This window comes from Scaptodrosophila lebanonensis, unplaced genomic scaffold (assembly GCF_003285725.1).
Source record: "Scaptodrosophila lebanonensis strain 11010-0011.00,11010-0021.00 unplaced genomic scaffold, SlebRS2 tig00000171-arrow-arrow-pilon, whole genome shotgun sequence".
Taxonomy (NCBI): Eukaryota; Metazoa; Arthropoda; class Insecta; order Diptera; family Drosophilidae; genus Scaptodrosophila; species Scaptodrosophila lebanonensis.
In genome coordinates this window covers 633707-661037 of record NW_022060603.1, presented here as the reverse complement: position 1 = coordinate 661037, position 27331 = coordinate 633707, and the positions used below count along the sequence as shown (strand labels likewise).

Here is a 27331-nt window from a genome sequence, read left to right as displayed (position 1 = left end):
GACTTCAAACTATTTTTAATCCAGTTGCGACTTGATAGATAAGATATCTACGATACAATAAACTGTTTTATTATATTTTTAAATATACATATATTTTATAATATTTTGCTTTATGCTTGATATTATTATTGATTTTCAGTGATCAATACAATAAAATTCAACAAATTTGACTCATTTTCATAATTTGAGAGAGTCCACAATTAATGTTAACAATCTACTGCAGTAATCCACTTGGGAATTATGGTCCAAAATAATGAAAAGTTTTAACTGAATAATTGTAGTTTTACATAAAAAAAAACATTAAACATAGTTTTATTATATATTATAGGCTGTACTGGAAGGGTGAAAGAATATAATAGAAACGCCAAATTAATGTAAAATGCAGACCACATTTTATGTACATATACTCGTATGATCAGTATGACGAGACAAGTCGTTATAAATATGTTCGTCTGTCCGTTAAAGATATCTTAAGGATTTCTATAGATCATCACAATAACTGTTTACAGGAGTAAATTTGTATGAAATTTAGACTAATATAGCAAGCATCGCAATTACGAATATGATCGTCTCTTCAGTTGAATAAACTGATTTGGTATATATAATAGCCTCCATTATCACTGCAAGGAAAATCTCAATAAAATTAGGGAATATCAGATCCACCGATTAATTCACTGAAATCCACAACATGGATTTTCGTCTTATGCATGAAAAGTACAACATTAATTATAAGGATTGTAGAAATTATGTTTCAGATTTATAAATTTACCCAAAAAACAGCCATAGGTTAGGTATAGTCGTGTTTTCCCACAAAAGGCTCACTGTGGCCCGCTCTTAACCACCCGGTGGTGCTTATAAACAAGTATATAAAAAGAAAAAATGTATGTATATCACTTAAAATCAAAAAGTTTCAGTTCCTTTGAACGCATCCGCCTTGGAAAATATTCAAAAAGAAGTAGCTGCCATAGCAATTACCGATCTGAAACACTTATTTTCTTCCTACTTCAACATTTTTTTTGACAAGTTGTATAGTTATAGATCCATGTACTACATATATATAGTTAAAATTACTCGAGACCATTCAAATGTCGTGTCTGGTTGATAAAACAAGACCTAGCTGCTTTACAAAACAATTTTTAACAGCTTGAGAATTTGCACGGTCCTGATATTTCTAAATTTTTATATGTATGTATAGGTCTATAATTTCGTATGGAGACATTCTGATTACGAAGCGCATTTAAAATTAATAACAAATATGGAAAGTGTTTTATTTGTATTCAATAAAATCGAATCGAGTTTGAACTGATTGCAGTTTGTATTTCGATTAATTAAAAGTGCCCGAATTTCGTAGGCATGTTGGATATGCTTTCGACAAAGATATAAAAAAAGTAAAAGAAAAATGTTCAGCATTATAAAAGGATAGAAGGAATTTACTGACTGCCTGCAATCGGTATTGGTGGCGCCATCTATGCATGGACAAAAAAGTACGTTATAGAGTTTGCATCGAACAACACAAATCAAATATAATTATATTTTGGAAAAAATTCGAAGGCAATGGTTTTTCGAAAAGGTATAGAAGAGAAAATAAAGTGGCACTGTATGTTTAAATGTGAATTTAGAATGGTTAGTCGTATTCGAAATGTTTATAAAAATGGGTCTCCAGCACCGCCAAAGCATTAGTTACGAAAAGCTCCGCAACAAGCATAGGCAGGTGAGCTTTTGAAAAGCCCAAAAGCTGTATTATGCATGGCAAGTGCTTTTAAGTTCGGCAATCTTTTAAGAGCTTTAAGCACAGGACTCAGCATTGGTGCAACCGTTAGAGTCAAAATCAGACGCTGACAGACAAGAGTAAAGGAAGAAAAAAAGGACACAACAACTTTAAGTGTTCGGTTTGCATTTATTTTTTGTACAATTATCTAATAGGTTTATTTTCATTTCAATTAATATTAGTTATTGCAGAATCGTGTATAAAACTTTTTACAAGGATAGTCCAATATTGGAGCTCAAGAAATACGGAAAGAAACAGAGATATATAGAGAGAAAGAGTGACAGAGATAGATAGAGAGAGAGAGAGAGAGGGAGAGCGAGAGAGCTAGAGAGATGGATGGGGAGAGGAAGGGAGGCAGAGACTGAGACTAATTCGCGTATGTGCGTATGATTTTGGTTTTCTTTTGTTTTGGGTTCATGGATTTAAGCGATGAAGCACAACATGGCGTATAATGAATTTTATAAATTCGTTGAGGAATCATAAATCTTGTTCTTTCGCCCCCGTAAGACGTTGACCTATAGCTATAACTTAACAGTTACATGTACAAAACGATTAACTAATATCCAATGTGTGAACCAATATAGGAAATGCGAAAGCAGCAAACAATTCGAAGTCAAAGAATGGAGGTAGACGTAGGATGTGATTCCTGATGTGGGTCTGGGTCCGGGTCCGGTTGAGGGTCTCCTTCGTAGTGGGCAACATTGCCCCACACACATACACAAACACACACACGCACGCACACACACAAGTCTTATGTGTGGCCTTACGATGTGTATTCTATACCTAGTTATGTAGCTATAAATATTTGTTCATCTTTTGGTGTTGCATTCAGATTCCGTTCCATTGAGATCTATGGTCCTATTGTAATCATCTATATATTTATCCTTATATATATATATATATATGAGTGTGGCATATGGTGGGGGAAGGACTGTGGGTGTTCGGGTGTTTGTGCAGCTATTTGTGCGGCATATATTGCTTGAGTGAGTGGCGGGCAGGGCTTTTTGTAGGTGGTATGTGTTTGTTTTTTGCTTTGCTTTGCTCGTTGCACACAAGATTCGTCGTCGTCCTCGTCGTCCTCGTCGTCGTCATCATCCTCATCATCATCATTGTTCTAATCTCTTAAAGCCTAAGTTGCTATTCCTGCCGGCCGAGCAAGCCGTACACCAGACGTCGTCGCGCCTGCAATTCCGCTCGCATGGCCGGCGTATAGGGATCGAAGGAGAGCAGTCGCTTCTTGCGCCGGAAAATGCCCTCCTTGCGGACAATGGCGCACCTCATGAGCTGCTCGTTGACGGGAAACTCCAGGAACTCGAGTATGCTGCGCAGCTCACGCTCCGTGTTGTGCACCAAATCATCGTAGAACACAACCTTAATGCTGCCGGTAAAGTTGCGGGCCCAGCTGAGATTCATGAGCTCCCAGCCCTTTAGCTTATTGCTAACAAACTGTTGCCAATCTGTAAAATGCATTCAATTTTAAATGGATCTGGGTATCCGAAGCCCAATTAGCAAATACTTACACTTGCCCTTGGTCCGCTTGTAGCGATCGGGGGAGGCAAAGCCAATGTGACCGCCACTCTGTCGATTAAATTCGGCTATGATGGCCTTTTCGGGATCGCGCACCAGAAGTATTGCTTTGGAAAACGGCGCCCACGCCTTGGCGCCCCACTCGTGCGTCTTAACCAGTAATACTGAGCTATTGCACACGTTCTCTGCCGGGAAGCCCGTCTTCAGCAACCCATAGTCTTTGTAAATGCTGCCCGTCAATATACCCGTCGACTGCTGCAGTAAGTATCGTAGCCAGGTGTTACCACTGCCTGGAAAACTGGCCAGGGCCGTCAGCATGGGCATGGGCATGGCGAGCATCTGGCCGGCGCTTATGTCGCTGGGCAGAGCAGCTGAAAGAAGTAGGTAGCCAACAACTATTAGCCAATGAATCAATGAATTATAATGTTTATACCTAAAGCCTGCATGATTTCCCCCTCTTATACATACAAGTATACTATTTTTGGCCAGATTATCTAATTAATGAGACTGAGGGGAGTATCCCTTTCTTAATAACTCAACTCCTCAACCCATTTCTTATGATAGTTTTGGCACATTTTTCTATAAGAATCAAGTCTGTTGCGTCTGTTTGCCAATTTGTCTGCAGCAGACAATTGCCAAGTGTGAACACCAGTCTGTGCATAGTAAACGACCAGACGAAGATATGTAGTCAGCAGCAAGTTGATTTAAAAATAAGTCTGCTACTGACCGTGGGAGCTCAACACCAATTGTCGATTTTGTGAACATCCATTTCCAGGTCTGCTAAAAAAAAACCTGTTCTTGACAGATGCTTCGGATATAGAGTCGACAAAACATCTATAACTGTTGCTGGCATGTACGCATACTTACATATATCTAAGCATATCTAGACTAGACCCTTGTTGAATAATTATCGTGAGCTGCAACTAAACTGATGCTGAAGCTTAGTCCTTGCTGGCACAACACTTTTTAAAAACAAAGTATTTTTCCGCATATATGTAGGTTTTTTGTACTTACTGTCAAAATCGCCGGCCTTGTAGTCTGGATAGTTTGGAAGCTCATGGTTAAGGTATTTCAGCTCGCGACACCATCGGATGGTCATCTTGCGGCTGGGCATGGGAAAACGTGGACTATGAAAGCTGGAAAACTGCAGGTGAAAATGTAAATTTACACATGTACTTAAGAGTGACGAACTGGAATTTTGACCAGATATTTATGTCTTGAGATATGTTAAGTAGATAGGCTTACCTCTGCAAATCGTTCGATGCGCACGCGCTTCGGATGCGAGCCGGGTATATTGTTCATGGACAGAAACAACACGCCGCCAATATAGATGATGATTGTTGCCGAGACACCGAAAAAGCGCCAGCCATGCAGTGCCATAACGCCGCTTTTGCATTACTGAAATGACGCCCAAACCGCATGCGAATGAGTGTCTATATATTGCCACAATGTTCCCGCCCGTCTGTTTGTCCGTCTGTTAGTCTGTTGGTCTGCTGGTATGTATGCAATATGTTTGCGTAGTGCTCTTGATGTATGGCAGACGCTTAGTTGTAATGCCGAAATGCGCCGCTAATGAAGCTAATTAGTTTGTGGAGCGTTTTCTGCCATTGCAGTCGAAAGGCCGCTAAAAAGTCCAAAAATAAAATATGTTCGTCGGCCTACGGCGGGTTTCAATTTGTTGATTTTGTTATGACAACGAAACAAAGCCAGCCGCAAGGACTAAGTCCCACAAAAACTGATACACCCACAGCCACAGCCACAGTTATAGCCACAGCCACAGCCATAACCATAGCCACGACTTGGCTGGTAGTGGTAGCCTGGGCAACGCGAATGGGCTTTGCGATGGCATTGCGATGGCGAAAGGAGCAGGATGGGCGCGATGTCAGGCCTTTGACGGTTAGCGGAATTCCTTAAGCTACATAAAATACAAGCACACGAAGCCCACGCGCACACATACACATTCAAAGGGAGAAGAGCACACTTAGGAACACACACAGACACACACACACACACACAAACATACTTGTATATATGTATGTGGATAGCTAGACACACATGCCAGCTAAATGCGAAAATTTATGCAACAGCTGGGTGAAATGTGCGAGATGAGTTAGAAATATTCAGAGATGTGGCTTAACTGCTTATGCAATCCTCGGCATATAGCACATCTGGGCAGTATTGGATAAATAACCGACGTCCAAACACTGGCCTTCCCCTAAAACAATGGCCATATCTAACATTGATTGATTGAATGATTCTGTTTTTACACGATTCTGATATAACATGGTTTGGAAATTAAAAATAAAAATATATTTCTTTTTTACACGGTTGTTTCTGGAACCAATCTACCGTGTAAAAACAGAATCGGGTGTATTGGGTTTCAAAAGAGGTGAGCAGAACACTAGTCCAATACAAAACTTTTTAACCGGAACAATATGGGTGTTAAATAAACCCGCGATGTTGGAAATAGATTAGGGACAAGAAGCTAAAATTTGAGAGTAATTCTTTTTTCCTTTAAGAAGTCGAGCGTTTCTCCTTGCGAAACAAAATGTTCTAGTCTTCGCGATCGAAGCCTCTAGTTAGACAAACAGACATTTATCGATGCTAACGGTCTAAGTCGTAGGGAAACTTTTTTGTTTAGTCTGTGAATGTCCTTCTAAGCCATGATGAGCAGGATTGTAAAATCAATGCACAAACTGCTTAATCCACCCACCACTATCATAAAAACCAAAACTAGTCCATGCTAAAAGAAGACGAAAAAGAATCCAACTATACAAGTACGACTATACACGAGTATAATGAAATGGCAACACAAGAACACAAAACAAAAACAAAAAGAGAAATGTGGATGCCATGCAATAATTTGATTGTTTTGCGGCATAAATCAGACAAAAGCCACGCACATTATCAGGTGAATAGACAGATGGTTGGATGGGTGGATACGCCCAGGCGGGCTTTACACGGGCACAGATTTGTGTGAGCATAGCAGACAGGCAGACAGACAGACAGACAGATAGACAGACAGGCAGACAAGTGCCAGGTCATGGTGCACACATTTTACATAATAATTAAGCGCATGCTGAGGTCTGAATGGAGGAGGCATAGCGTGGATAGATGATTGTGGCAGGGGGGGAGGGGTGGTTGGATTGACTTTTGCATCTGCATTATAAACATGAATATTTATGGCCCCCCCTTTTCTAATAGCTGGCGAGAAAAGCTAAACAAACAAATGGGCGAGTAGTGCTGATTCGCATTATTTAAAGTTCAAACGAAAAATCAAATAAGCAACAAAAAGCAGCTACTCGTACAACCATCCCTACCCCTCCACCCCACCACCCAACCACCACAACACCACACCACGCAGCGCTTGCGGAACGAACAACCACTGCAGCCAACATTTTCAACACATTACAAAGCTTTTAACACACTCCCACACACACACACACACACACACTGGCACGGACATGGGCAGCGCGTTGGGCAAATGTAAACAAATAATTTTGTGTTGTGATTGAAATTTCTCATTGGCTGTACCTTTGGGCCCCCAGCCGCCCCCCGGCTGGTATTGTGACTTACCGATTCCGCGCTTCTCTGCTATTTCGTTGCGTTGTACCAAGAAATAGAAAACCCAAAAAAAAGAAACTCCCGCTCTACATGCCTCGCACGCACTCACAACTACGTTGGATGGCCCCACAGACGAACTTCACACATTTTGCACTAAACAAAAACAACAATTTTTATATCCCAGATATCACGAAAAACACACACACACGCATTCACACACAGAGATACAAAACTAAATCTCGTGCCGTCGTTTAACAGCCGTGTGTGGCGTTCGCGTATACTCTGCGTCTCAATCGTTGCAGAATTTCTGGCAGCCTCTCGGCTGCCGTTAACTTGGGGTGGAAAGCTCTGCCCCTTTGGACGGCAGCGTTGCCGGACCATTGACGTCGTCAGGCTGCACCCCGGCGCTGCCAAGGCAACCGCCAGCTGGGCGGCAGCTTTGCGCAGGTCGTCTATCTATCAGCTGTTTGCCACCATCCCCAAAGTGCTTGCACAGCGGTCATTTCGCTCCGTTCTGCGCCTGTGTCAAGCACAGCGAAAGCTTTTCAAGCTCGCATAGATGGCGCTTTAATGCTGTGGAAATCACAGGTCCCAACACTATCCCTTTTAAGTTGACACAACATTTTGCAACGATGAATGAATGAAAGTCAATCTGAATTCAACTGAAGCACTGCTTTGTCGGTTCTCTTCACTGCCGACAACTGCTATTGACGTCCCGCTTGCACCAATTAACAGTTTATTGCGTGCCTGTTTTAAAGTTCAAACTATGCCTTTAAGTTGTGTTTTTAGTGCAACATATTTGAGAAAATTCAATTTTTTAAACATTTTTCAGCTAAATATATCTTATATTATTATATATATGATTAATACACAATCCATTGGAAAGTCGCATAGCTCGCAATCAAAACGACGCGTCGTTTCAAACTACACCTAATTCTGTTTTTACACGGTAGATTGGTTTCAGAAACAACCGTCTAAAAAAGACACGATCAATGATCTATATGCAAAAATAGGTTCCTTATCTCTAAAGAAATATATATGAAATTTTTAATTTTCACACCGTGTTATATCAAAATCGTGTAAAAAATCGCGTAAAAACAGAATTAGGTGTATTAGGCTCTGTGCGTTACTGGGAAAAGGTTAGGTTAGACTTGGTAGTCCTTCACAGATCGAGTTGGCTCTTAGTGTCGCCAGGTAATTAGAGGTTAAATAGTCCATTATCAGTGTTGGACAGTGGCAACGTTTCCTCCACTTCCGGTGCCTTGCGTTTTCTTCTGTCATGAGCCAGCTTCTTGGCATAGGCAGTGATCTGTGGGTAGGCCTGTTATCAGTTTGCATTCCTTTCTCTGCAGTTGCTGGAAGAAAACATACATACATACATACATATGTATATGTATTTTCTATAATTTCAACAATGCCGACTAGCGGAAAAAAAACAATACTAATTTTCATTCATTTCGTCTCCGTTTTTTTTAATTTAAATACTTTTCGTTTTATTTCACCTTGGTTGCATTTTTGTTTATTATTTAATTTTCTTTGCATCATTTGCTGTCGTTATATTTAGTTATATACGTGTATGTATATAAGTAGTAAGTGTATTATGAGTTGTTCATTTTTCATATCATTTCTTTGGTTTTTAGCAACATCATACCTTGTGGTGAGTAAAAGTTGATATGATGTATTTAGATTTGGCACACTAGTAAAAATTAACTTGCAATTGCTCACCAACAGCTGCTCGCTCGTAAGTTAGGCATTGTAAGTTAATGTTTTTGTTTTCGTTTTCGTTTATTCCGTTTGTTTGCTGATCTTTAACATGTGCTAATTCCAGTTTGTTCATACATTTCTGCTTACTATAATTTGCTAACAATTCGTTGGCATCTGTCAATATTGCAAAATTATTTTAGTACAAAATAAGTGGGATAGCCAAAAAAAAAGAAAGAAAATTAAGGAAGAAAGGGTTTTCACTTGACTCGTGGGACTCTTTACGCGCTATCTTAAACTAATGTACGTACAAAAATATCGATAAACTAAAATCGAGCAATTTAAACAACAGCAGTGACAACAACTTGTAGTAATCGATACATATAGTATGTGTCTGTATGTGTACGTGGAGTATTCTAATACATTTATGTATAGGGTAGAGGATGGGCTAAAATCATTAAAATATTCCATAATTGACTCACACTTTGCGACTTGGAGTATCTACGAGAGAACTAAAATCTAGGAGGGCACTTCGAAGTACCATTGACGAGTCTGCAGCCTACAAAATTGAACAGTCGACATGGAAATTGCAGAAAAATCCTCTCTCCTCACGTTTACCACTGGGTGTGACTGAAGATCTTTGCAACTAGACTCGGAAGATCGGCGCATATTGCTTATCTAATGCTCTCCCAATGCTGATAATGCACACAGTTTCTACTTGCCAAGCTGAATCTGTCCATGCATTGTAATTTTCATTCCACGTTGGCAATGAGATCGGGGCTGCCCCCCCTTTTCGGTTTGTTTTCTTTATAAAATAATAAATAATTAAAATACCTATTTATAGTATTTGTATCGTATTATTATCTTATATTCAAATATTATAGGTATGCCTGCTTCGCGCGTCCCGCCTTTTGTGTTATATTCGCTAGATTTCATTTTTGTTTTGTTTCAACTTTTCACGCTTATAAAAAAGAAAAAAAAATTGTGGTCCCTGGCGTATGTAATTCAATAATCAAATGTTGTTGTTGTTCTTTTTTGTTTTTCCTTTCTCTGCTTTCCTTGCAATGCCTTAACCCCCACCCCCCTGCCGAAAAACAAAAATGTCTCTTAACTATACACGATACGAGTAGAATAAATATTTAAGTTTGTTTCGCTTCTTAAGTTGCTGTTGTTGTAGTTCTGCTTGTTGTTGTTTTTGTTGTGCTTTTCATGGTGTTTTGGTTTGCTTATTTAGACTTAGTTGGACTGCTTGCCTTGACTGGCGGTGACCCTTTGAACCCATTTAACCCATTGAACCCATTGAATTTGTTCCGTAAATTTCGTATTTGTGCTTTTGTACAATGCAAAGAAACGGTAGTTGGTTTAGTTGTTAGTATAGTTATAGTTTAGTACATCTCCTCACATCAAAGAGTGTGCTCCAGAGGTACATACATACATACATACATACATACATACATACATACATACATACATATGTATGTATGTCATCTCTGGTAGTGCTAGGTAACTACTTGGCTTAGTGTTCGGATAGTGTTTGGGTATTTTGTTATTATTTGTACGAGTACGAGTACGATTAGTTAGTTATGTAAGCATAGAAAACTATTGCTACGAAACACTAGAGTGGGCGTGTCTGTGGGCTTGGCCATTGGTTTGTTTGTTTGACATCTGCTACTGTCTACTTATAAAAAGTTATCATAGTACGAATATTTAGGCGTCTTCTGGCTCTATGCGTGTGTCGAGGTGCGGCGTCTTAACAGTGTGGGTATTTGTGTGTGTGTGTGTGTGTTTCTTAGCTAAAGCATTTTTTCTTGAAGTTAGACCAACGAGTTCGTAAAATTTTTACATTCAAAACAGTTAAATAATCAATTAATCAATAACAACAATTTGTTTGTCTGTGTTTGTTCAGAGATACATTTAAGTAGCTTTCAGCTTATATTTTTAAGGAGAGATTTTTTGGTTTCTTTTTTGGTATTTCTTTTGTTTTTCGTTTTTGCTTTCATAATTCGCTTGCATTTGCTTATTGGGAAAACTGCACTAAACTACTTAAACGATAGGATGCTGAAGAGCCTAAACAGCTCCCCAATTCATATTCGAGCCTTGCCAAACCAAAGGATGAAATCCAGGAATATTGATGACATACAACTAAACAAAGCCTGAAGCTTAAGATGAATGAATAATATTAAAATGTCACTTTTCAGTTAACATTGTGTTGAAAGAAAAAGAAAGAAAAAAGGATTTCAGAAATAAAGCGCCACTCTCGATAGTTATTCGTGTGAGAGAGCGAGACGAAAACAGTGCGATTACAACAATGCTGCTTTTACTATGCACTGCTTGCTCTGTTCTCACTTGGAAGCCGATCAGAACTGCACTGCTTGTTATGGTGCACTGATTCGCCTTCGCTTCGCTGTGTCGCTTGTTCGAGCAATAAACTAATTAAATTATTGAATGTAAATAATAGACACAATAGTAACAAAGATCAGTATGTTGGCATTGGAATTGTGGCTGCTTCTACAAGTAGAGACTAACTGCTCTTAGGTACGCTAAAGCTTCGATAGACCTAATTAGTGGAACCGAAGGTGTTAACAAGAAAACGGCTAAATGTACAATAGATGCTACATATATGGTGTATGTTTGTAAGTATCATTAGATTTCGTTTTTGGTTTTCCTTAGTAATTTTTTTTGCATTTTTTTTCATTTTGTATTTAATGTGCTTTTTGTTTTATTTAACATCTTCACTTGTTTCGCTCTGTTTGGTTTGGTTTTAGGTTCGGCTTGATTAGTATTTAAAACAATTCTTATTTTAGAGTTCTATATAAGTTATTAAAGCTTTCTGTTTTCATTACTCTAGTTCATACATATCTATGTTTGTGTGTATACATATATTTATATATACGTACTTAAAATATATATTTATATATATATATTCCATAGTCTCTAACAATAAGAGGTATATACATTTTATAGAGAGCATATCCACAATTTTCCAAAAAAAAAAAACAAAAAAAAAAAAAAACAATCAAAAACCTGTCCAAAATTCGAGATGGCAAAGAAACTGAGCCGTTGGATCATTGAGGCGGGCGCTGAGAGGTGAGAGCTGAGGGCTTTGCGCTGGGTCCGGGGCAGTGAGAACTGGGCGACTTCTTATATGATCTATAAGTATACTTAAGACAACAACAACAAACATGCTCCAAGGGCATGGACGCTACTTGTATGTAGGACGGTTTAATGTGGGAACTCTTGACCTTTGACATTATCTGCTCACCAACTCACATGCACACACAGAGAATTCGAATTCGACATCGCATCATATAAAGCTACATTGAAGGCGGCAATGGGCGTGGCCAGTGTGTATATATCTCATACTATATTCGAGTTCTGTATACTGGAAAAAACATTAACGAAATCGGCAATTGGAACAATTGGGAACAGGCTGAACGCAACGTCACACTGGCGCCCATTGAAGAGGACTGTACGGAGGGTGGAGTTAACGGCTGAATTATGTTACTGAAGCTGATCGAACTGGAATAATGGTGGAAAACTCTCTGGCTATTCGGTTATCTGTGTGTGTGTGTGTATGTATGTATGTTTTGTTTTCGTTTTTGTTTCTTCTTCTTTAAAACTACAATATGCAACATAAGTTTTGCTTTCCTTATATCGTTTTTCTTTCATTTTTGTTTTGGTTTTTGTTATTTTATCATTCGTTTTGGTTTTTTCTTGACTTGGGGAATGTAGGGTTAAACATATATAGAATATATACATATGTATATATGTGTTTCATTTGTTTTGCTTCTCTAGGTTGTATGTATATCGACGTAGTATGTATTGTATATAGTATAATATAGTAGTTGTACCTTTTGTTATACTGTTCGAATTGCTTTAATTATTGTTTGTCCATTGCGTGCTCGTGGAGAGTTCCGTTGTGTGAAGATTTGTTGTTGTTGTTGTGTGTGGTTTTTGTTGTATTTGCTGCATCTTCTCTACCGATTATAGTTCTCAAAGCTTGTCTTTATCACGATCGATGCTCATTGCTTTAAAGATGCCACGACCGATGCCGTAGCGCAGGTTGAACTGATCCAGACTAGAGGCCCTGGGTCGCGAGCTGCCCGAAGGCCCCGTCGGGGCAACGCTGGTGGTTGGGGCCGCACCATTGCCCGCCAAGGCACCGGCGCTGCCGCTGCTGCCACTACCACTGGCGGCGGCCAAGGCCATGTGCTCGTCCATGTCCGTTTCGCTGTACTCGGTCTCGGTGTCGCTGAACTTTCGCCGCCGTCGCAAGAAGGTGCTGCAGTGCCTAAGCTCGCCAAGATTGTCGGAGAGCGAGTGACCCCGTTTGCGCTCCTGCCGTTCCATCTCTGCCGCCAGCATTTGAACCTCCCAGTCGTTGTGGCTCATGCTGCCACTGGTGGCACCACTGCCGCCCAATGCTTCGGCGCTCACCTCATCCTCCGCCTCGGCCGCCTCATCCAACTCGTCCTCCTCATCGTCGTCGTCCTCCTCGGCAATGTTCAGCTTGCTGGACGAGGAGCTCGAGCTGGAGCTCTCCCCAATGTCGAGTATTACGCTGTCCGACAAACGTGTCAGGTTGCCCGTCACATCTGAGACGACGACGGCACTGGCACCTGCAGAAGTGCCGCCAAAGCTGCTGCTGTGCGCGCGCTCATCGCCACACCAGTCCCGGTAGCCACCTCTACTGGTACTGCGCCCATTGCCGTGAGCCGTGTAGAAGCTGGGGTGGCTCTGGGCATGTCGCGTTAGCGTTCCGGGACCGTAGTAGCTGCTGGGGCAGTTCAGCGAGTTCGCTGAGGACGCATAATGGCGACTCGGACCGGGCGATATGCTGCGCCGACCACCCTGAATGGGGGGAGATGAAGTGAACACCGTGTCCAGCGAATCGCCGCGCTAATCAAACAGGCAGCGAGAAAGAGAGAGAGTGATAGAGATAAAGATAGAGCTGAGTCCCCGCTCACACTCACCATAAACAGCAGTTCAGCGGAGGAGCCGGAGCTGCTGTTGTCCTGCTCGGCCGGCTCGTCGTCGTCCACCGAAAGTTGTGGCAGCTTCTCGCGCTTCGCTCGTCGTGAGGGGGTGCCGGAGGGTTTCTGCTCGATGCTGCGCAGCTTCAACTGCAACTGTGCTATGATTGCATCCCGACGTCGCACCTCCCCGGCCATGGACGAGAACTGTGTCTCAAACTTGGAGTGCATCTCGTTCATGTGCGTCTTTATCACCTGATTGATGCCGCTCAGTATTTGATTGAAGTAGTCCTGGGCCTCGGGAAAGCCTTTAAACGGGAAGAAGGGATTGCGAGCTGCGATTAGTGACTTTGCATGGACTTGGTCTCATTTTGTACAGGTACAGTTGTGTCTGACGGCCACTAGCCGGCCGTCTTCGGTGCGTGAGTTGCAAAAAGTTGCGAGTTATATGTTGGAGACAACTACAACAAGTTGCTGGCTGTGAGACAAAGCGTTTGCACTACTTTGCTTTCGTGTGCGTTGTTTTTACTGTTTTCGTATCGCTACAAACCGAAATATAAACCGAAAATACATACGCAGTTACATATTTACATACGTTACAAGCATTCCATACATACAGTCGTTGTTTCGGCTCCGGGCAAGTCAAATGCCAAACGATGGCCAACATCTTTTGGTTTTGCACCACCTTATGGTTGTCGTGTGTGGTTTGGTTTGGTTTAAATATTTACAGTGTATACGTAACAGATGTTGGCGTGGCATAAATCAGCTGTGCATTTGTCGTTGCATGCTCTCGACAACGGTACTCATTGTTTCATTTCACTGTGTTCCAAAGCGTGCGACTGTACTTGCATTATTGCACTATCTGGCAAGTGCGCCGTGTGCTGTGTACTTAATCTAAATTTCGATTTATATTTACATCTACTGGTTACTGATAACCCCCTAATTCGCATTCTGATTTTCATTCTCAACGTTAAACTCTACTTAGTAAATAATTAAGCGAAAAGTGCCTTAATATCTTATAAATGAAAGCTTCTCCTAATCCCTTTTCACGACAGATGGGAACGAAATTTTGTGGAAATTAAAACAATTTATGTATTTATTTATCATTAGTTACTGGTGCGACAAGAAAGATTCTTTTGCAAACCAAAAACGATAATTCACTTGTTACTTTATATTTTGATTTTGGGGCTCCCATTTACAGTTTGAAAAATGCGAGAACAAAATGAATTCATGGAATTGAAACACAAGCGGTTGTAAATATCGGGTTTAATAAGTAAAAAAAAAAAAACGGAGAACCCCTGTCGGGGGAATAAGACCGAGTAATATCAATTATCAGAAACACCGCGATGGAACGAATTTGGAACTCCAAAAAACTCTACATTATCAAATTTTGAACAGGACTGTACCCTATCGCTTTATCGTTCAACGTGAAATCAACGTACATACCACAACACTAAGCTTATCTATTGTACATAGAGAAATGAAAACAATTTGAATAACAAATAAAACAAATAATAGATGTTGCTTAAGAATTCAAAACTGGAGGTCGAACTAGAGTTAAATAGTGTGTTATTTATTGTGGGGTCTGAAACAGTTTCTAGTGTTGTGAGTGAAGAAATTATTTCAAGTCGTGAGCTTATTACTTAAATATTTCTTTAAATAGTCTTATGAAATAGTCCAAGCTTTTAAAACTAAGTATAGTATATGAATAAAACACGAAACAATTCAAAGATTAGTAGCAATATATCTTAAGGGTACAAATTGTTACGATAAAGAAGGCATAGTTTCGTTTTTTTGCACTTTTCTGCGTCTTTCACATGCAAAAGGTAGAAATGTAAATATTTATTAAAGAAATGTTTTCACGGGGATAGCTTCACTTACACATAAAATACATATGGAATCGATCGAGAGATAAAAATGATTAATTGATTGAATCTATCCCCGTGATAACGACGAGTGTAAAGCAAGGAAGTGTTAAGCAATAGAGCGAAAGAGAGGAATTGAGCAGGACAGAGAGCGGTAGAGAGCACACCCGTGCAGAGCAAAAAGCGGGAGTTGTAAGAGAAGAGAGCAAAAGGTTTTGTGTAGTGCTTCCCAAGGCATGCGAGCAGATCGCACGACCAATTCAGAAAAATGAGAGCGGCGTAAAGCTGAGCTCGTGTGCGTGTGTGTGTGTGTGTGTGTAAAGAGATCGTTACTGCGTGTTCAAGCAGTGTGTGTGACAAAGACGGAACGATCGAACCAAGTGGGATTAGCAAGCAATATAATCGTTATTGTTGCTGTTGTGGTTGTTGGGTTGTTTGGATTGGTCTGATTGCTGTGTGTGTGGGAGAAGAAGCAGAGCTTGAAGCAGATATATTTACCTTCCATTTTCGGCACTTGACCCACAGTCGTTGAATTTGTTGTGTTCTGTCTGAGCTGCAAATTCAAATTCAAATCTGTGGATGTTGTGGATTGTGCATGAAATTCGGTGTTCTGTGAGAGAATCTTATTTGACGAGGACGAGGACGAGCACTCAACGACATATGACGAGGTTGCCGATGCCGATGCCAATGCTGCAGCCGTTGCAGGTGCAGACGACGACGTTGAGGCGCTGCCAACGCCAGCGATAACGCCTCCGATGCCCGCGATACTGCCACCGAATTGCGGCTGTTGCGGCTCAAACGCGAAACTCTCCTGTGGCGAGTTCGTTGGCGTTACCAACGCCAACGTCGGCGACCAGACAACGGCGTCCGGCGCCGCACTGAAGCGCGGATTGAACGACGTGATAGTATTGGCATTTCCATTACCGTTTGCGTTACCGTTACCATTGCCGTTGGTGTTACCGTGCCCGACCGCGATCGCGTGTGTTACGTTTTTCGTTAGGTTGGCCGCGGCGCCGCCGGCAAAAGCAGCAAATTGGGTTTCCTCTCTGGCCATGCCCGGCGGGCTAGAAAGAGTTGAATGGAAGGTTACACTCTTCAAGAGCTTACTGTGCCTAGCCACGTACCCTTCCAAGGTCGGCTCCATGAGTAGCCCCCTCGACGGGGCCGGTGCACTACTAGAACCAGCATTGGCGTTCGCCACGTCTTGGGCATCGCCGGCAGGGACTGTAGCTTCGCTTAACCCTGGCTCGTTGGCGGCGCTACCGCCCTTGTGCAGTTTCTTTAATATGCTTTTCAACTTTCGCCGCTCGAGTGTTTCATTTGATTCCGGACTAAGTGGCATGTAGTCTGGCTGCAAGGTCGACGATGATGCTAAGCCATGCTGTTGCTTTGTGTTTGTATCCGACGCCGATGCGGAAGCAGATGCTGAAGCCGACGCTGAGGCCGATGCCGAGGCCGAGGTATTAGTCGAGGTGGATGCGGAGCTGGTCGTTGATTCGTAGGTACTGAGAAACTGCGAGTAGATGCCGGAAGTGTCGCTGTAGCAGCGATAGAGCGACTCCGAAATGGGCACCTCGTTATTGTTGGTCGACGTGGAGCAGTCCAGGCTGAAGCTGCGCGTCTGCAGCGCCTTCTCCAGCTCGGCCAGCTTCTGGCGTTCGTTGAGTATCTTCAGGCGCTTAACGAAGGGCAGGCCACAGTACTCAGGCGACAGATCGAAGACACTCTGATAGAACTTGCGTCCGTCCGTCGTCGTCTCCGGCTCCGGTTGTGTGTCCTTTTTGAGTCGTGCCGACTTCAGAGCCGCACTCTGCTCCAGGCATTCGCGCGTCGTGGTCAGGGTGCTGCGCGTAGTTGAGGAGCATGTCGAAGAGGTGGATGCATGGCGCGGAGAACGCGAGCTACGCGCACTGCTGTGTCGCGGTCTGGCACCGCCCCCACCACTTCCTCTGCCAGAATCCCCACCAGCCAACATGTGCTGGGGAATGTTGCTTAGCGAATAGTTTTTGAGCGGGGTGCTCAAGTCGTCCGGCGAACAGTTGGTCAGACTGGTGTAGCTGGAAGACATGAGCGTGGCCAGCTTCAGCTTGGACCAGGGCTTGATGGGCGTGCCATCGGTGTCCGTGTCGGAGTGTAGAGGCGTGTGCAGCTTGTGGGACGGTTTTATCACTTTTTTCGATATTGTGGCTATGCTCTGGCTGGGCAGCGATGCTGCTGCCATTGTCTCATCGGCTTTTGTCGACAACGGCGCTGTCGTTGTTGCGTGCTTGGCCACTACGGCCAGAGATTTCGGTGGCTCCTTCTTGGCAATGGCGCCCGTGCTGCTGCTCATGGTGCTTGAAGCGGCCCCTCCTAGACTGCCACTCTGCAGCTGCTGGATCTTCTGCTTGAACGAGACCTTCATGATCGGCTTAATTTGGGCGACCGTCAAAGACTGCCCAGCCAGGCCGGTACCTGAACCGGGCGCACTGCTAATACCTGGACCGAAATGTGTGTCGATTTTGCTGCTGATGTTTGGCGGCGTATTTACCTGTGAAGGGGGAGATATGGTGTTGCGGTGGGGCGGAGGGGCAGTGGGGGGAGGGGTAAAGAAAAATATATATGTTAGTCACGTGTCTACAGCTTTGTCCTAACTAGCTAGGGATAATGTGTGCTTATTGTTATCTAGAGTTATCGGGTTGGTGGGGATTTGTGGGCTGAGATTTGAGATTGGAGATTTTCGTTTACCATGGCGCTGGCGGCCGTCTCGATCGCCTGCGGTTCGTTTTTTATTTTCAACTGCTGCAGTCGCTGTATTAGGGGAAAGCCTTCGTTGAACTCGCGTTCGGGCTCTTCCTGTATTGATTCCTGCGGCGATAACGTACACGTTACATGTGAGTGAGGTGGAGATTTCTGTGGTGGTGTGGACTTAACAGCTCGCTCTTCGCGATCCTAGTGCAAGACACATAAAGACACATACAAAACTACTTTTTAGGAGCCGGGGAAAATTACATACAACACAATTTTGGTGGAGCTTTCGGTACTGTTTGGAGTTAAGCAAAAATCAAAATGCATTTAAATTGTTCGAGTGGTGTTTGTTCTCGTTCTTCTCTCTTTCTATGATGTTGTATTGTTGTTTGTTCTTTTGTAATTAAAAAGCCAACAAAAGGCAGAAAATTAAAAGCGTTTTACAAATAGTATGCACATGTGTGGGTGTGTGTATGTGTGGGTGTGTGTATGTGTGGGTGTGTGTATGTGTGGGTGTGTGATTTGAATGTTTCATTTATGACGGCACCACAAAGTGTCACCTCATTTGTCATCTACAATTTCTCGCATTGTGTGCCTATTTAACTGAGTGTGCGTATATTTGCGTGTGTGTGTGTGTGTGTGTGTGGCTGTTTAATCTTTTGTTTAGTGTGCCTCTTCCATTGTTGTTGTATACAAAAGTATTAAGATTTTTAAATGAAATATTTACGCATTACTTGCACAAGCGGGTTACTAATGGAAAGGCACTAACTGCAGCAAAAAAGCAAAAACTATAAGCATTTACGATTTAGAGCTTGTGTTCTGCGAGGCTGCCTAACTAGGGAACTAAGCTAATCCACGTTAACTAAACTACTTCCAGCTGAGACTAAGAGACTATATAGGAAAATGATTCCAAGTAATTTATTTCTCCCTCGAATTCAAATACAGTATAATAAGCAGCTTGAAATTTGCATTTGCCAGCATTTGGTGCATCCAAGTTAGCAGCCTTTGTGGCAGATCTGGCAGCCCTCTGGTGGAAAAAACGATGACAATGATCAACGATTGTTTTAAGAGCTTCGATTGAAATTAATGGCGTCTAGCTTACATTGTAACAATAAAACACATATTAACTAATTGAATTAAGTGTTTTGATAATTAGCTTACTTAGCTGAGTCTTTGCTAATACTGGATAAGCCAAACCTTCTCGACTTAAGCACCTCATATTGGCAGTCATTTTTTGTAATTTTCTATGAAATTTAAAAAATCTTGCTGCGCCATCTATGAAAATTGTTTTTCAAAAAGGTTGTCCCTTTATATTTAGTTAGAATGGCAATGTGTACATATTTTTTTTGACTACCGTTTAATACTTAGATCGTGGCTTTTCAGTGGATACATACATATTTAATTAGTTTAAAAATTGAACAAAAACTGACTAGTGTGTTATGCGCTGAATTAATTGTAACATATTACAAATTAACCGTATTATGAAAGAGTAAGCCGAAAACCAACAATCTGCAAAAGCGCAAACGAAAAGGCGCACACTAATATAAAATATTACTTAATAAATTAAACTTATGTTCGCTGCATTTTTAATTTAACTGCCTCAATAGTCTGTGCAAAGTATTGGGGGCAGCTAAGCAAATTACTCTGTATTTCAAAGAATTTCCATCAGAGTGCTTCGAACGACAAGTACGGAATTGAGCTCGCCAGTCCCTTTTTCTTAATGTGGACCTTCAATAGACTACATTTGTATATGGAACTCAGCCTGCTCTCCTTCTTCAACTCAGATAAGCACAATTGATCATGTGTTAAAAATACGTCCCTTTTTTTAATGGATGATAATTAATTAATTAATTCTCTTAATGATTAATGTCGATGATTTCCAGAAGACTTTTCAATTTGAAACCTTGTCCTATGATATAAGCTTCCTTTAAGCTCAGCTTCCTGGATAAGCTCAACTGGAACCGTCTATCCAAATGAAGCGTGTGTTCACTGTGGTGTGTGTTCACAATATTTATTTAACTCAGTGTTCACTCCGTGCACTAGCGTGCACTGTACTTGTATGCTGTTGGTACGTGTATTTAAAAATCGTAACGTGTTTTCAAGGTGCACTAAAAATTTTGCACTTTGCAATACAACGCAAAACAGAAAACGTAGAACTTGAAGAGAAGTAGAGGAAAAAGCGAAAGCACTTAAATACAATAAACAAATGACATTAAACCAACTTTTTATTTATTAATATTCTCTTTTTTGTGTGTGTGTGTGTGTGTGTGTCTGTGTTTGGTGTTCAATCAATCTGCAATCAATGCAGTCACTAGTCACTATAATGCTTGCTTGTTTACTTTTTTGTTAGAGAAAAAACCATTTAAAGCTCGTTGGGAATGTGGGCGAGTGTGGACTTGTGGAATTCGGATTGTGGCATGGAGAGTGGCACGAGAATGCGAATGCGAATGAATGCAGTTGCGAATGTAAATACAAAACCAAGTGAGAGTAAGTGAAAGAAAGAACAGCGTGTGTGGGGTGTGACGAGCACATCACCGCCACTTACCTGCTTCTCCTTCAGCAGCCGCAGACGCTGCAACAGCGGCAGCCCAGCCCCGATCGGGCTAGGCGTCTTGTCGTGCAACTCATCTTTGGCCTCCTCGGCGTCCTTCTCGTCCGAGCGCACGCGCGACATGCGCTTCAGCATAATTTTGCTGCCACGTGGTGAGGTGTTATGCAACGGCTGCATTTCGAGCGATTCATCACTCTTGCGTGAGGTTCTGCACACAGAGGGAAACTGGAGTTAAGTGGGGACTAACACATGACCAACGATCTACGAAACCAAGTAATCCAAAGAAACCTGTTGCGAACCGAGCTCAGTACAGTAACTATTAACGAGTGAAGTAAGTCGATCTGATCTTGAAGATGTAATCTATTTTGACTAGCGGAACTGAAGTATGTTGATACTTACTGTAAAGAGCCCGGCTCGATCATAGGTTGTTCCGGTACTCCGTTAAGGTCAAAACTGCAACTCAAAATCAAAACTGAACTCGATCCTTACTAATGATAACTAATTGAAACATTTTTTAAAAGTTGTTCATTAGAAAAACAATTTATGTGAGACAATACATATTTATAATACTAATTGTGTGGTGCATATACTTGTAGAAGGTTATCGTACATCCCAGTGAACAGAATATAGTTCTGGAAATCAACTTTATATTGATACAAGGAGTACCTTGGTCTTGGTTCCATTGAAAAATCATACATTTGAACAGACTTAGGCCTACCTGGACTTCTTGAGCACATTGCGGAAACCCTTAACATCGTGCTTGAGCTTGTCGACAATCTTCTTGGACGCACTATTCTCGCTGCTATCGCTCTGGTGCACCTGTCCCTGATGATGGTGCGCCGGATGATGATGATGGGCAGCCGCATATGCCGCCTCCTTGTCGCTTTGCGCTTTGGCGTACTTCTTGTTCACACAGCGCACCTCCATCAGACGTTTGCGGCCGAGCGTCTGGAGTATCTCCTGCGCATCTGGATAGTCCTTCATGGCAGCGAGCACATCCTCGCGCGACAACGAGAACAGCTCCGAGTAGCCCACGGAGCGCACATCGGCGGTGCGTCTGAGGCGTCGGACAGCAGTTCAGTGAGATAAGGTGCTTGATATAATCTAGCTAGGTGGGGTCACTTACTTGTTTAAGCCGTCCAGATTAAGGATGCCGATCTCGCCAAAAAAATCACCTGCCTTCATGGTGGTCAGCACTTTTCCCGTCTCGCTCAGCACCTCGAGTATGCCATCTGCTATGATGAACATCTCGCGCGCCACTTCGCCCTTGCGACAAATTGAGTCGCCCGGGGTGAAGATATATGCCTTCATTTTCAGCACCAAATCGTGCAGAAACTCTGGCTGGCACTCTTGGAATATGGTCACCTTCTTCAGTACGCTTAGATTTACGTGTAAGGCCAATTCGGTTTTCAGTTTGTCGGGCAGCAGGCCCAAAGCGGTATTGATGTCCCCGCCACCCTGGATGCGACCCCGCGACCAACTGTAGTCGTACCAGCGCAGCACGCGTCGCTTCATGCCGCCGGGCACCTGTTGCCCGAGCAGAGGGTGCGTGAGTGAGTGAGATCTAGTCTAATCGCCAGTTGGGCATGTGCCGCAGATCCCTACTTACCTTGTGGTGCCTCATATAGGTCTTGGCGCCGTCCAGCAGTCGCTCGAACTCCAAGCGATTCGCATTACGATTTGTTATCACATTGCCCACTTGGCCCACAATTGTCGCAAAGATAAAAACACCAATCAAATAACTAACGATCGTAAAAATATACCTGCGGAACGCAAAGAAACCGTTTAGAAAATATCGGACAAATATCGATGGTTGAAAAGGGGATCAAATAATTATTTAGGCGACAACGACACAGCACCATAGGTCTAAACAGAACTCGGGAGAATACTTGGAAAACTGCAAGTTTAAGAGAATGTGCAGCTCCATTCTTAATTCACTTGAGCTTAAGCCTTTGAGACTTAGAAAAGAGAGCAACATGGGCTCATGAGTTTGGCGAGCTTTGAAAAGAGAAAAGTGGAAGAGCAACTGCTATTCGTTTTCTTTTATTAATTTTGATCCAAAACTTCCACTGATCTGTGCTCCAATCCTCAATAGGCAATCTTATTAATTTCTTTCGAGTGTTTGTCTAATCTGACATCATTGTTTTTTTCCTTTGTCCTTTTTCCAATCCAATAAGTTTTAAGAAGCCTTTCTTTAAATTGCAGACAAAATATTGTTTTGGGATAATCCACTCTGGCCATGACGTTGCCACCCAAATGATATACATAAAACCTTATCAAAGTTTTCGAAAGTTAATTTCAATCGGAAATTGACTTTTTATGTTCATGTTTTGGTCTCGAAGAAGAAAAAATGAATATCAAGGTTTTTGTTAAAGGCTGTCGCACGATTTTCGAAAACTTTGATGTCAGCCAAGAATGCCAAAAAGATGATAAAATACTTGAAGCAGGGGATCTTGCACGCCCTAACGATGTAGCCACAAAACAGCCGCGAACGAATTTGGTGGACAGCCCCCAACAAAACGCATGATATTGATATTTTCTTTCGATAATTGTTTTTTCTTAGCTTAAGATGTTAGTCATACCCATAGCTAGAGCCAAACTGAAGGAGGCGTGATTTAATGCCACGTCTTGGTATTGATCTTGGGCCGTCCACCGAAAAGTTCGGTCTGTTTTGGTTTTTGGTTGCAACGAATCGAAACGAAATAAGACGATCAAAAAAAGAGACAAGAAACCCACCCAAATGACACTCTTTCTTTCGGCTATTGATGTCGTACTCACTCTGCATTCGTCTCCGGCGTGGGCAGGTCCCCGATGGTGGTAAGGGTGAGCGTGGACCAGTAGAGACTGCCCAGATACTTGCGCGTCAAAGTGGCGTAGTCACCCGGCCTATACGGATACACCCAATCGCCCTGCAAAGCAAAGTGTGAAAAGTGTCAATGCACGGCTATTTCAGTTCCATTCTGAAGAGTACAAGTAGAGCTTACCTGAAAACCCTCCGCTTCGGAGAGCAAAAAATAGAAACAACCGAACCAATGCGCCAATATTAACAGGATATGAATTAGATTAACAACACGCCATAAATTTGGCCAAACTGTTCTACTCTCTACGATGTAATAAAATCTCACAGATCGATAAACCTGCAAGGAATCCAACATTAAGAGTGTTTAGAGACCACTGGTAAAAAATCAGAGACGCATTCAATGGAGGACCTACTTTAAAAAACCGCGTAAAACGCAAAAGCGGATGTGTGCCCATTTTCAGTTGCAGCAGATCCAGGGGTATTAGCGCCACCATATCGAAGAAGAAGTCGCGCGAGTGCACATAATGGCAGGCCAGCTTCTTGTCGTCATATACCTGCATGTGAACGGAGGAGGAAGGATGTTCGGAGCAAGACGGTTATAAATACTGATAGATAGGTGCTCGCACTTACCATTAGACCCTGCTCCAGATAGCCTGTGCGTAATTGAACTATTATATCTAAGATAAATACAACATCTGTCAATGAATCGCAGATGAGCCAAAATGTAGGCACAGATTGCTAAAGGATCAAAGAGATGAGGATAACAAGAGCTTTGTCATTTGCATAATTATGAGTATTATTAAGCTGCAGCGAATAGTTAGTCAAAGTCCAATTGTTGGTGCGGAGCCAATTCATGCATTTGGTAAATGACAATGCAGTGATGGCCCCACCTAGCACTTTGCCAATTGCAGGCGTTGCCAAGTCCTGCCCCGGACCCGGATCACGGACCCATGACCTTTGTGGCCCAGTTTCAAATCAAGCGCTGTTTGCCAACTTTTGCTTGTTTGCCTTCCTGCCTCGCCTTGTGCTCCCTCCCCTCCCGCCACCAAAACAAAAGCCCCGGTCATGTCTAATCTGATAACAAACGCCCAGTTACCTGGCCGCATAAACAAATATTTGGCCAACTCCAAGCCGAAACCTTCGACCCTCAACCGACCTATGCCCCAAACGAGAGAAAACCCAACGGAGCTTATTATTTGACGCCCTTCAAAACTCGTTCGTCGCCCACAATCCACAATGCACAGCCCACCTTTCCATCTGTCCACCTGTCCGTTCATCGTTCGTCGTTTGTCGTTCATCGCTTGTCCTTCCTTCTTCGTTGGTTGGTTTCTTTGGTTCGTGCGCTTTAATTGAGTCGTTAGATGATGGCACGAAGCGACATAAAATTATGTAGCTGCAAGTCAACTTGACGGGGCTCATATTACCATGCACAATGGAAAAAGGTGTCCCTTTTCATGTCCTTCATGGCAATAGAAAAAACGAGAAGAAAATAATAACGGCTGTAGCCGTAGCCGTAGCCACAGCAGCTAAAACAGGAACAGAAACAGAAACAAAAACCGAAACAAAAACAGAAACAACAACAAGAAATATGAAAAGAAAACACACGCTTCTTAAAGCGCTCGAAGTGCCGCGGGCTCGACCTGTCATTTAAAATTGTTTCGCTGACAGCACGTGCTGCTCATCCCATTCTCATTCGCATTCACATGCCCCTTTTCATACTGCTTCCTGCCCTTTTCCCCTATCCCCCTCTCCCCTATTCATTCCCATTCGTCGCAGCCGAATTTGAAAATGAAGGGGTTACAATATTTGACAGCGCACTTACCTGCAGTTCAGGAAAGCTCTGCCTCACAATTAGGGTCCATAGATTATATAGAACACATACAGTTAGCATCATTAGCCAATAGAAGTAAAAATTTTCATCTGGATTAACAACGGAGCGTCGTTTCTGCAGATAGCGTCGTCTGCGTTTAACACTTTTGTCGACGTCACCAGAGGCACTTTCTGAACCCGTGTCTTCAACAGTTTCCTGCATCGCAACAGACAAGTTATGTTAGTTATGCCAATGTTAGTGTATTGCGTAGTCTTGGAGCTTGTCTTGGACTTACCTGTGTTTCGGGTATCTGTCTAGTTGAGAAACGCTTCAGGAATGAGTCTTCGCGCTTTAGCGGTGGTTTCTTTTGTATTGCCGATGAAATCTGTACGGTCGTTCGCAGCTTCATCCAGCGTTGATTCGAGCGTGTCCTGTACGACGATAGAGTGACAGAATGACATTGAAATGTTGTGCATACAGACAGACAGGTGCAGAGTAGAGTAGAGTAGAGTATAGAGGTTGTTGCTACATCGCTAAACACAACATGAGATTAGGTTATCATCTATAGAGGTGGCTTGGGTGGGCGGGTTAAACGAAGTTCAACAAAGCAACACAGACACATGCAAGAGGCGTGCAGTTTGAAAAAATGGAGTACACATACACTAATAGAGTACTCTAAGAGTAGTGGGTGCTCTACATCTATGGCTATGGCTATGGCTATCACTAGGGAACTTACAGCACTTACAAAACACTTACGCTATGGTGAACGAGTTGAACGAGAAGTAGTAGTAGAAGTAGTAGTAGTAGTAGTAGGAGGTAGAGAGTAGAGATAGAAGTATAGGAGCATAAACATTCATTAAACGGAAACCCAAAAACCGTAACGCAAGCTCACACAAATGGCACGGAACGCAATGCTAACGGTTACGTTAATGGCAATGCTAACGGTATTGGTAACGGTAACGATAACGGTAACTGTGATTGTGACTGTAACGCTAACGGAAACGCACACAGGAACACGCACAAACATGTAGGAGTACGAGTAGTTAGGCAGGTAGTTAGATAAGAGATTTATGTATGTAATTGCTTCATTTTTATTTATATTTATTGTGTTCGTGTCTGTATGTGTGTGTGTGTGTGTGTGTGTGTGTGTGTGTGTGTATGCTCGTTTAGCAGCTGACTGCCTGACCGACTGACCATCTGACCGGCTCACTAGCCGACCAACTGGCCATCGCCCAGCCAAGCGTCTGCTCTCAGTTCCGTTAGGGAGCGGAAACTGAAGCGCACGCTCTGCTAACTTGACGCTGCATGCAAAAACGCCGGAGGTTTTTTTTTGGTTGATATTGTTGTGAACATAAAACTTAGTTGATTTTATTGAATACATAGATACTATATGGAAAAGGTGAGGAGACAGTAGGGTGCCTATAATGTGCATAATAAATCAAATATAGGTAAATGCAGTTAGCAAAGCCGAGAACAAATAATGACAGCTCTATGCAGCAAACACATAGATATCTATCTATGCACACACATATATATATATAGAATAGTATAGTATAGTATAGTTGGAGGAAGGATGCCGGTTGTGCACTAAAAAAACACGCAGCACAAAAACAAAACATAAACGTACGCAACAACAACAAATTGAAATGAAAAGCAAGTGGGCGGAAAATTAAATCTGAGCAGCAGCAGAAACCAGAAACAGAACAGAAACAGAAGAGAACAGAACAGAACAGAACAGAAATAGTGAAAGGAGCCGTAGAAAGCAGCAGATTTGGGGCCAAAAGATTTTCAACTAAGGACGAAACAATTTTGTTGATTTTTGCACCCACACACACACACACACACACACACAAACTCATACAGAAATATCCACAAATTGAGTTGAGTTTGACCCGAAACTGCTCAGCTCTTTTATGATTGTATGTGTGTGTGTGTGTGTGTGTGTAAGGGTCTGCTTGGAGTCTAAGCAGCTGCAGGCTGTTAACACGGACCATGAAACATAAAGCAGTAAAAACGTATTTTAGTAGCAAAATTCAAGTTCTTGG

General features: G+C 42.4%; 2 protein-coding genes across 2 annotated transcripts in view; both read right to left on the bottom strand.

Annotated features, from left to right (window-relative positions):
* Positions 1-2905: 2905 nt before the first annotated feature.
* LOC115629945 (WSCD family member CG9164) lies at positions 2906-7114 on the bottom strand. Its single transcript, XM_030526554.1, has 5 exons — positions 6872-7114; positions 4541-4693; positions 4310-4439; positions 3289-3666; positions 2906-3225 (listed from the first exon to the last, which is right to left on the bottom strand). Exons 2-5 carry the CDS (start codon positions 4673-4675, stop codon positions 2906-2908), a joined length of 963 nt encoding a protein of 320 aa, XP_030382414.1. The 5' UTR covers positions 4676-4693; positions 6872-7114.
* Positions 7115-11592: 4478 nt separating this feature from the next.
* The window catches only part of LOC115629912 (pneumococcal serine-rich repeat protein), a 34672-nt gene continuing 18933 nt past the window's right edge, over positions 11593-27331 (bottom strand). Inside the window, exons 4-20 of the mRNA XM_030526518.1 lie at positions 25582-25717; positions 25299-25502; positions 24107-24214; positions 23890-24030; positions 23661-23813; positions 23455-23585; positions 23259-23342; positions 22286-22439; positions 21803-22203; positions 21395-21733; positions 20671-20884; positions 18126-18245; positions 16523-17928; positions 16364-16462; positions 15897-16276; positions 13534-13841; positions 11593-13459 (exon numbers count right to left, since the gene is read on the bottom strand). Coding sequence (XP_030382378.1) covers positions 12554-13459; positions 13534-13841; positions 15897-16276; positions 16364-16462; positions 16523-17928; positions 18126-18245; positions 20671-20884; positions 21395-21733; positions 21803-22203; positions 22286-22439; positions 23259-23342; positions 23455-23585; positions 23661-23813; positions 23890-24030; positions 24107-24214; positions 25299-25502; positions 25582-25717 — 5284 coding nt within the window. The 3' untranslated portion in view covers positions 11593-12553. The remainder of the gene's footprint in view (positions 13460-13533; positions 13842-15896; positions 16277-16363; positions 16463-16522; positions 17929-18125; positions 18246-20670; positions 20885-21394; positions 21734-21802; positions 22204-22285; positions 22440-23258; positions 23343-23454; positions 23586-23660; positions 23814-23889; positions 24031-24106; positions 24215-25298; positions 25503-25581; positions 25718-27331) is intronic.

Bases quoted from the DNA above. Each gene is read 5' to 3' on its own strand.
- LOC115629945 (XM_030526554.1), bottom strand. From the start codon at position 4,675: ATGGCACTGCATGGCTGGCGCTTTTTCGGTGTCTCGGCAACAATCATC. The intron at 3,667-4,309 runs GTAAGTACAAAA...TACTTCTTTCAG, and splicing joins CAAGGCCGGCGATTTTGACA to CTGCTCTGCCCAGCGACATA. The intron at 3,226-3,288 runs GTAAGTATTTGC...TGCATTTTACAG, and splicing joins CAAGCGGACCAAGGGCAAGT to ATTGGCAACAGTTTGTTAGC.